This window comes from Gracilinanus agilis, chromosome 3 (assembly GCF_016433145.1).
Source record: "Gracilinanus agilis isolate LMUSP501 chromosome 3, AgileGrace, whole genome shotgun sequence".
Taxonomy (NCBI): Eukaryota; Metazoa; Chordata; class Mammalia; order Didelphimorphia; family Didelphidae; genus Gracilinanus; species Gracilinanus agilis.
The window spans coordinates 511,444,935-511,455,495 of NC_058132.1; the positions used below are offsets into that span (position 1 = coordinate 511,444,935).

A 10,561-nucleotide genomic window follows, 5' to 3' on the forward strand; every position below is an offset into this window, starting at 1 on the left:
CCAGTGGCATCCTTGGGGATACAAGATGTGGGGCTCAGCAAACAAAGTGAGATTGCTAATCCTGTTCTCTGGGGTTACCTTGTTCATTCCACTAAGATATGATCAAAATGGATACATGAACTAGACATTAAAAGATATGATAAATAATATAGAAGAATAGGGAGCATTTTACTTATTAGATGGATGGATAAGAAAGGAACTGATGAGCCAAAGAGATGAAAAGCAATATTAAAAATAAAATGGACAATTCTGAGTACATCAAATTGAAAACTTTTGAATCAGTAAAACAAATTTTGTAAAGATTAGAAGGAAAACAGAAAATGGGGTAGGAAATTTTATAGATAGCCCCTCAGAGAAAGCCTTCATATCTGAAATATATTGAGAGCTGTACCAAATTTATGAGAATAAGAGCAATACCCCAATTGATACTTGAATAGGAACAAACAATTTTGGATGAAAACATCAAAACCATATTCAGGTATAAGAAAAAATGCTCTAACAAACTACTGGCTAGAGAACTACCAACAAAAACAGTTCTGAGATATCACTTCACACACACACCAGACTGGCTAAAATGAAAAAAAGGGCAAAATGACCAATGTTGGAAGGGATGTAGGAAACAATGGGGCCACAAATGCACAGTCAGGGCATCTCAGAAATGATCCAACCATATTGGAGAGCAATTTGGAATTAAACTCAGAAAGGTATAAAGCTCTGTATAGCCCTGTTTCCCAAAGAGATTAGCTTAAAAGAAAAAGAACTCATGAGTTCCAAAACATTTATAACATCTCTCTTTATGGTAGCCAAGAATTAGAAACTGAGGGGATGCCCATCATTTGGAGAATGGTTAAAAACAATGGTGGTGTATATTATTGGGATGGAATAATCCTGCCCCATGAGAAAAGATGAGCAGTCTAATTAGGGGAAAAAATGGAAAGGATTATGAACATACAGGATAATGAATAGTGAAATGAGCATAACCAAGAGAGTATAATATACAGTGAAAGAAATAATACTGGAAGATTAACTTGTGAATGTTACTTTCAGAGAGTGAACTGAAAGGTGAAAACATGAAGCCTTTAATTTCTATGAACATATTGGTCTGCCAACTGTGATGTGGGGAGGGTGGTCAGGGGTTTGGACTTGGAAGGATGATATTAGAAAATAAGTATTGTTTTATTAGTTTAAAGATAAGAAGTAGAGAAGCTGGCTTGGAGTTTCAAATAGAGCTGAGAGATTTGGAGAGCTGAGAGAATTGGAGTTTCGAATAGAGCTGAGAGAGAGCGTTAATTTCAACTGGTGCAGTTATAACCATTATTTCTATGACAGTTACACTCTCTGGGTGTGGCATTCCAGGAGTGGGCTTTTGGAAGTCGACAGAGCCACATGCAGCTGCTTTCTCTCTCAGGGCTGGAGAAGGTAACATCTTTGCCTCTCTCTATCTCTGTCTGAGGGAAAGACTTGAAGGAGGGAAGCGTTTTCTTTTCCAACTTGGGAAACACTATTCATTTATCTGTTACTGCCTATAGACTGGTTAAACTGTGAAAAGACCAAACGAAACCTGATCTTTGGTTTGGACTCTGAATCTGTTAAGGCTCGGAGTCTTAATTTGATTCTTGTGGAGACTCAATTAGCTAGCCTTGGTTATCTTTATAACTTAAAGGTGAAGTTAAGAGTTAGAGTGGTTATGTTTATTTAGAATAGTATAAATTTGGTTAGATAGATCAGGGAGGATTAGTGTAGCCTGTGAACCACAGGAGAAGCAGCTCCTTGTGGGACCTGGGAGTTTATTTGGGTGGAGTTAGAATCCCTTAGAATTAGAAATCCTTTTCCTCATATATATTTAAATAAAAAGTTTATTTTCTATAACAAGAGTCTTTAAGTGTTTCTGGTGCCTGGCCCTGAAGGGAAGTTCATCTTTGAGCTTCACATCACTTACCACTGAAGATATCATCTATCAAAAGTATCTAGAATCAATTTTCATCCTTTATTTTCTTGTTCTTTGTCCTTATTTGTGTGCTTGCCTATATTATTTTTACAGTTTGTCGAGCCACAAAGGATGAAGAACCTAAAAAGTCTGATTTTAAGGGTCCAACTGTCAACTTGGGTGGTTGGAACCATTATCTCAGCAGGGGGGTCTGTTGAGGTAGCTAGAGCTGAAAGTTTCATTGTGAGCTGTAGTAACAGTGAGCTGAACTCTAGCTTGCTAAAAACTCATCTCCCAGTCAACTTGATACAAAGACTCTGCAGTCTCAGAAAACCTGATGAATTAGCTACATAAAATCACCATGGAATTTTTTCTGTTATCTATGAATTCTCTCATTTTTAATATTATACCAGGATATTTACAGAATTTACTTGCCTATGACTTCTTAATGCCACTACTCTCATTGACACTGTTACAACTAATTTCTTATGTCCCTGTGCTACTATTGTTTTTCATGTGCTTTTACATGATGATCAAATCTTTGGCAGTCGTGTTTAAACATTTAAAAGCAAGCATCAAACAAGATACTGCAAAAAATGATCTAATGTTAAAAGTGAAGTAACTAGAGACTAAACTAGATAAAATGCAACTCAATATGAAGATTTCTCAAGGCTAAAGGGACAATTGCAGAAACTAAAGAATATGAAGCAACTAAATTAGAGAGTGCAACTAAATTAGATAAACCAACTAAATTAGAAATGGAAACTGAAGCATTAGAAAGCAAACCAGCTCATATGTTCCCTCTAAGACAGGTACCCATAGTAAACCCAGAACATGGTATACAGAAGCTCATAAGCCACAAAAGGTTTTCACAAACTGATATTGACAATTTTAAGAAAAATACTCCAAAATATGAAGAAGAACCAGTGGGAGTTGTAAGGCAATTCAAGTGCTTAATTAAGCTTTACAACCCTTCTTATTTGGACTTTGACATCCTTATGGATGAATTATTGACAAAAAGAGACAAACAGCAGATTTAGATGACACTAATAATAACCTTCTAATTGCTGATTGGCCAACTGAGGACCCTGGTTGGGAAGTTAACTCTGTTTTGGGGTACAGAAATTTAACTACAGCCAGGGAGGCAATAATTGAAACTATGAGACAAAATTCCAGATGTCCAGGAACCTGATCTAAATTTGAGCACCTAAAGAAGGAAGTGGGAAAGACTCCCTCCACTTTCCTCGATAAAATTATTGACTATGTAGAAAAATGGATTGGGTTGGATATTTTAACAGGTGAAAATGTAAATCACATTCACAGGCAGTTTGTGAAAAATTGCATGTTTCGCACTTGCATTTGTGGAAACAATTTTGAACTTTATTTTCTAGTTCTTTGTCCTTATTTGTGAATTTTCAAGCCCATTATAGTAATTTCCAAAAAAAAAAAGTTGAAAACTCAGTTCTTTTACAGAGACAAGAGGCAGTGTGACCAACACAGGAGTTCTCAGCTTTCCAGAGAGGAGTAAGGAGAAGAGCTCAAATAATGAAGGTCCAAGAAAAGGCAGGCTAAACTGGGGATCTTTGGTCATAGTAATAAGAAGAAAAGGAGGTTTGGTTTTTTTTTTTCCCCCAAGAGATGGTAATAATGAGTCACGGAATAAGAAGAAAGGTGAGAACTCAGGCCTAAACAGAGGCTGAAGCACTATCAAAACATGAGTTCTCACCTTTTGTGGGTGGAGTCAAGGGAGGGGCTACCAAAGACATACACATAAAAAGACTACCACAACTGGGTCCTGGTATCTTTGGCTGCCAGATCCCAAGGGGCAAAGGCTGCCATTATCTCTCCTGGGAGGAATATCTGAGAAGGAAGGAATCAGAAGCCTGGGAGCATGGATCCAAGAGATTTACTGGAAAACCTCAAGGCAGATCTGACTTGCTCTATCTGCCTGGGCTACTTCACAGACCCAGTGACTGTCAGTTGTGGCCATAGCTTTTGCACAGTCTGCCTTCTGAGGTGCAGGGGAGAAGCAGAGTCAACATTCCACTGCCCAGAATGCAGAGGAATCATCGAAGAAGATGATGTGTTGCCTAATAGGAATTTGCAGACTATGTCTGTCACTGGCAAAAGGCTCAGACCTCATCTGCTTCAGAGCATTGTGGACCTGTCTGTGTGTCATAAACATGGGGAGAAAGAGAAGCTCTTCTGTGAAGAAGACCAGAGACTTCTCTGTGGTTCCTGTTCATTATCCCCAGGGCACAAGGACCACAGAGTCCTTCCCCTGCAAATGGCTGCTGACAAGTGCAGGGACAAGATCAAGCACACCCTGAATAACTTACAACGAAAAAAAGAAGAATTTAATGTTGCCTTGGACAGAGCGGCCAGGAGAGAGGCACTCTGTGACAAGGCTATACACTCTTTGAAACAATCTTTTATTTCAGAATACAGGAAAGTACATGAATTCTTATGGGAGGAAGAAGAGCTCTATCTACAAAGACTAGACCAGCAATACACAGACATCTTGGCAAAACTGGAGCTCAACAAGACCAAACTGTCTCAACAGATTGAAAATCTGGAAAGAATGCAATTAGAAGTAGAGGACAATTTGGAGAAGGGGCCCTTGGAAATGCTCCAAGATGTGAAAGGCACTTTGGAAAGGCATGAGGAGCTGCTACTTCAAGAACCAGAGGTTATTTCCCTTGCCTGGGCCACCAGCCCCATCACTGGCTTGAGAGAGATGCTCATGAGATTCCAGAGTGACATCAGTCTTGATCCTGAATCAGCCCATCCACATCTCATCCTGTCTGAAGATCTGAAGAGTGTCAAGTATGGAGATGTCCCACGGGACCTGCCTGACAACCAGCAAAGGTTCGATAGTGCTCCTGCTGTACTGGGGGACCAGACCTTCACTTCAGGCAAACACTATTGGGAGGTGAAAGTAGGAAATAAAACAGCTTGGGAAGTGGGAATCTGTAAAGATCCGGTCAGGAGAAAGGGACAAGTCTCCTCATTATCTAAGGATGCATGGACCCTCGTCAGTCTGGGATCTCGATATCATTGCTTCCTCTGGAATTGTAAATATGGCATCCATAGGAGCGAGCCTATAGACAAAGTAGGCATTTTCCTCGATTATGATAAAAGACATATAGCATTTTATGATGCCATAGACGGATCCTTAATTTCTAGTTTCTCAGACATGGTCTTTGAAGGGCCTCTTCGCCCTTACTTTTCTCCTTGCTGTCCTAATGGAGAAAGTACTCAAGGGTCAATTATGCTAATTGATGTGGGAGATTCTCACTGAGGAGTGAATGACAATGACTTGAAAGTGACTTTCTCTTCATTTCAACTTGTGTTAAAATGGACAACGGTAATTGTGTAAAATTGTTAAACCCTATAGAGAATAAATCTGAACAAATTTTGGATATAATTGTATGAAATACTTTTGTGCCATAACAAATTACTGAAGATAATGATTAAAAAAAACTGGAAAATTTTGTATAAAGTTCAGGAAAGTGAAGTGAGCAGAACTAAGAGAATACTGCACAGAATGACATTTAATATACCATGAAAAGCTATTGTCAATATTACAAATGCTCAAGTACAACTCCAAAGGACTCATGATGAAGAAACGAATTTTACTGCCAAAGGAGAAACCCAGTGGGTCTGAATGCAGTTTGAAACACACCATTCTTCACTTTACTACCCCAATGAATTCTTCTTTATCTTGTAAACAGTAAGTTTCTTTTTTTCACAACATGATGAACATATATTTATGAAATATATATTTATGCATCCTATATTATATTACCTGTCTTCTTGGAGAAGGGTGGTAGAGAGGTGTATTAAAAGAACGAGATAAAGATTTTTGGACAAAACTCATTTGTGAATTTTTTCCCTTGGATAAAAGGGTTTATAATTATTTATTACATATTTATAACAAATCTTGTATTATTACTGTTATAAATAAAAATAAAAAAGTGTTAGTTAAAAAATAATACAGTTTATTTTGTTTACTTGGAGCAGAAGAGCAAAGAAGGAAGCAAAGGAGCAGGAGTGAGTAGGAGAGAAGAAGGAGGGGGAGGAGAGATGAAGAGGGAAGAGTAGAGAAGAAGGAGGGGGTTAGGGGAGACAGAAAAGAAATAGGTGAGAAGGACTGAGGAGAGAAAAAAAGTTGCAAAAATTTTCAAGCACAGAAGTATGAAGAGAGAGATGAAAAAATGCTAAATGAATAAATAAATATTCATTTCAATCGATGTTGAAATTGTCAATAAAGTTGAGCTTGATCATCAAAACCAAATAAAATAAAGTATTTAATTTATATTTGATAATTTTGAAAATGGGAGTTTTTTTTCTAATTAACATTATGATGATCCACAAACATTTAATTTGCAGATCAGGTATAAAGGGAGGCTGAAAAAAACATGAATGAAGGTGGGGGAAAGGGAGGTAAAAACGTTTTAAAAATAGAGACTGAGGAAGAGGGAGATGAAAGAATGCTGAATGAATGAACAAATGAATGAATGAGGGAATGATTCCTTTCAATGACCTCCTTGGGAGATTGGTATGGAAAAGTGATGTTTCTGAGTGAGATACAACACAAAATGAGGATCATAGCTGCCTCAAGGGACTTCTACCGGATCAGGACAGAGAAGATTTCTAAAGAAATAAATATATTATCAAAAAGTATATTAAATAAGAATCACAAAAGATAAGGGAAGAGTAGGTAACTGAGGCAAGATATTTTATGAAATAAACTTTATTACTACTTTCTGTTATGGTGGCTTCTCCTTTTCAATCTTCCCCTCCATCTTTTCAGAGAGCTCTGACATCTGACATCATAGGAGACATTTCACTGTCACTATATCTCTAATGAAAAAACAGGTATTTTCTACACATTCTCCATTGGCTAGAAAGCCTAAAAGACACTCATCTTTGTTTTGAAGTTCCTGGATGTGAACAACATTGTGAATGACTAGACACATTATTGTGAATAAGAAGGGGAAGGGAGGGGAGGGGAGAACTCTATCCCTTTATAGAGACTAGAAGCACTAAAGGGCTTAAGAATTCTCGGATTTAGAAAAAGGACTAAAGGAAAGAGTTTAAAGGGTGAAATTACAAAAAAAAAAAAAAGGGTAACATAAAATAAATTAAAAAACCTTTTTTTCTGCTACAACTCTGAGGAAAGTGCTAGCCTTATCTTTGATGAGTAGGATATCAGAGAAGAAAGAAATAAGAATTAAATTTCTCTTTAAAGAAAGTTAATTTTTAAAAGATTTTTTCATTCATATAATTAGTAACTACCACCACCATAAAAAACATTTAAATAAAAGAATGGATGAAAAATTATATGCAAAAGCACAATTTCTACATTGTTCACAATTTGTCAAAATATGTAAATTATATGTGTTAATATAAACATCTGTGTTTGAGTTCCCTTTAGATTTGTTTTACTTTGATACTTTTTTCTCTTGGCTTTGTAGCTCTTTGGTTCTTAATGTAACCATCGTATTATTATTAATCTTTATTCTTCTCTTTTCATCTCTTCATATATTTTCCTTATTTTCTTTATATTTCCAATATTTGTCATTTCTAATAAAATAATAGAATCTATTACATTAAAATATCACAATCTATTCAGCCATTTCTCCCAATCATTGCAACTGTGTTATCCCTAGTTATTTTGTCCTTACAAACAAAGCTTCCATAAACATTTTTATACATGCACAATTTTTTAGCTTCTCAATAATTCCCTTAAGGCCTAATCCAGGTAATGGGATCTCTAATGAGCATGAGCAACTTTACAGCTCTTAGTGTATATTTCCATCTTGTTTTCTAAAAAACAACTTACAGTTGATATAGCAATGTAATATTAGGTATGGTTCCACATGTTCCTATACCCATTTAATTTGATCAATTTAACCTGTCTTATTCTCAGTTAATATGCATCCCCAGGGCCATATTTAGCTAGATTGGTCCTTGGGCAGAAGGTACAATCTGTTTCCAGATCCATACTCTTTCCAAAACCAAGTGTTTTCTAGCTTGGTCATACCTAGTAGAACATTTTTTTCCAATGCCACAATCCCTCAGAAGTACAAGATTACCTCCATTGTATGTTGAGTGTTGAAGTAAGAATTTTAGGGGCAGCTGGGTGGCTCAGTGGATTGAAAGCCAGGCCTAAAGATGGGAGGTCCTAGGTTCAAATCTGTTCTTAGACACTTCCTTAGCTATATGACTCTGGGCAAGTCACTTAACCCCCATGGCATAGCCTTTACCACTCTTCTGCCTTGTAACCAATGCACAGTATTGATTCTAAGATGGAAGGTAAAGGTTTCAAAATAAAAGAAAATTTAAAAAAGAAAGACTTTTGCAGAATGTTTATGCTCTCTAAACCATTGTTGTCTCACCAGAAACTATGTTAGGATTCTGTGTATACTCAGTCTTACTCCTAGCCACCTGCAGGTATGTGGGAAGTGATCAGTGTAAGAATTTAAAATTTAGGTTTCATGTTAATGTGAGAATTCTATAGTAATTTTGGGGTCACTGATTTCAAGATATTATAACTGAAGTAAAGATGACCTTTAGTAGCTTTATTTACAAATAGATGGAATGAATGAAAGTTGGAAAATGTAAGAAGAAGATAAAGAATTATCTAGCTTAGCACCCTAAGTGCTGCTCTAGTGTGGGGCTCAGCTCCAGCAAGGGCTTCACCATGTCCCTTGACCCCACTTGGATTTTCCAGTAATTCTCAGCCAGAAGTCTGTTGGTGTCCTCAGAAAGGGTTATACCAATGCAACCTCCTCCAGGAAAGGCAGGTCTTTCTGGAACCAATCTATCCAGAAGCCAGGAAAGGAAGGCCAGCTTCTCCACCCACCCCAGGGGAGGTCATCTAACACTGAAGTCCAAAGGAGAAGATCCAGGAGCAGTCTTCTAAGAAGTAGTCCAAGAGCCAAAGTCCCAGCTCAAAGTGAAGCCAAAGTCTAAAAGTCCCTTGCACAGGATCTCCAGGACTTTTTACAGTCCTTTTTACCATGTCTCTTCCAGTCCCTTCCTCCACTTTACAGGAACCAACTGCAGCCTTTCAATTTGCCTAGCACTGCCCAGGAACAGGGCAGTGGCCTCTGAAGTTGACACCCACTTTAGCAAGTGGCTTGGGAACTTAATTAGTGTTAAGTAGGAGTGCTTAAGTTTTTGACTGATTAACTTAAAAACTGTTGATTGATAGACAAAGAAAGTTTGATTCCCTCTTCACACCAGATAGACATCATATTTAACTTACCTCTGATTCTATTTAATTCCTTAACTCTTTATTTATTTTTTGGTTATATTTAACTAGTTCTGAGAAGGGAAAATTAAAGTCCCCCAATATGATTATTTTCTTATCTATTTCAATCTTTATCTCATTTCATTTTTTCCTTAAAAAAATCTGGAAACAATTACCTATGCTGCCAACAATTCCAATATTGGTAATGCTTCATTATCCATAGTACCTCTTACATAAGACTTATGTTCTTTGCTTTCTGTCATTGTCCCTTTAGCCTTGAGTAATTCCTCATACTGAGTTTCCATTCTATCTAGTTTAGTCTCTAGATAGTTCACTTTTAACTTTAGGTCAGTCTTTGCAGGAGCTTGCTTGATATCTGCTTTTAAATGTTTAAAAACAACTGCCAAAGATTCAATCATTATGCAATCAGGGATATCTGGTGCCCAGGTTGCAGACACAGCTATTCTGTCTGCAGACTGTAGTGGTATCCTTGGGGATACAAGCTGTGGGGCTCAGCAAACAAAGTGAGATTGCTAATCCTGTCCTCTGGGGTTGCCTTGTTGATTCCACTAAAATATGATCAAAATGGATACATGAACTAGACATAAAAGGAGATATAAGGAATTTAGAAGAATAGGGAGCATGTTACCAATCAGATGTATGGATAAGAAAGGAATTGATGAGCCAAAGATATGAAAAACTTTATGAAATATAAAAAGGACAATTCTGAGTTCATTAAATTTAAAAGGTTTTGTATAAATAAAACAAATTTTGCCAAGATCAGAAAGCAGAAAATGGAGGAAGAATTTTATAAACAGCCCCTCCGATAGAGGCCTCATATGTTGAAAACAGTGCCAAATTCATAAGAATAAGAGCAATCCTCCATTTGATAACTGAATAGGAACAGACAATTTTTGGATGAAGAAATCAAAGCCATATTCAGGTCTTTGAAAAAATGCTCTAACTCACTACTGTCTCGAGCAGTGATGGGCAAACTACAGCCCACAGGCCAGATGTAGTCCCCTGAAATGTTCTGCCCTGCCTCAACATTATTCCTAATCTGACCAATACAATGAGTAGGATACAATACAGTGAAACTTTGAAAGAGTTGCCTTAGAAAGAGACTGACAGATGAGCATTTCCTTCCTTTTGGCCCCCTCTTTAAAAAGTTTGCCCATCACTGGTTTAGAGAAATGTAAACCAAAACAATTCTGAAATATAACCTCACACACACCAGGAAGGCTACAATGACACAAGGGCAAAATGACCAATGTTGGAAGAGATGTGGAAAAAATGGGGCCATTAATATGCATTTTGGGGGGCTGAGAACTAATCTAACCACATTCAAGAACAACCAAATGGTTAACCAAATG

General features: G+C 37.2%; 1 protein-coding gene across 1 annotated transcript; it reads left to right on the forward strand.

Moving 5' to 3' along the window:
• The first annotated feature begins 3,818 nt into the window (after positions 1 to 3,818).
• On the forward strand, positions 3,819 to 5,228 carry LOC123241789 (probable E3 ubiquitin-protein ligase TRIML1). Its single transcript, XM_044669333.1, has one exon. It carries the CDS (start codon positions 3,819 to 3,821, stop codon positions 5,226 to 5,228), a length of 1,410 nt encoding a protein of 469 aa, XP_044525268.1.
• The last annotated feature ends 5,333 nt before the right edge of the window (positions 5,229 to 10,561 follow it).

Bases quoted from the DNA above. Each gene is read 5' to 3' on its own strand.
- LOC123241789 (XM_044669333.1), top strand. From the start codon at position 3,819: ATGGATCCAAGAGATTTACTGGAAAACCTCAAGGCAGATCTGACTTGC.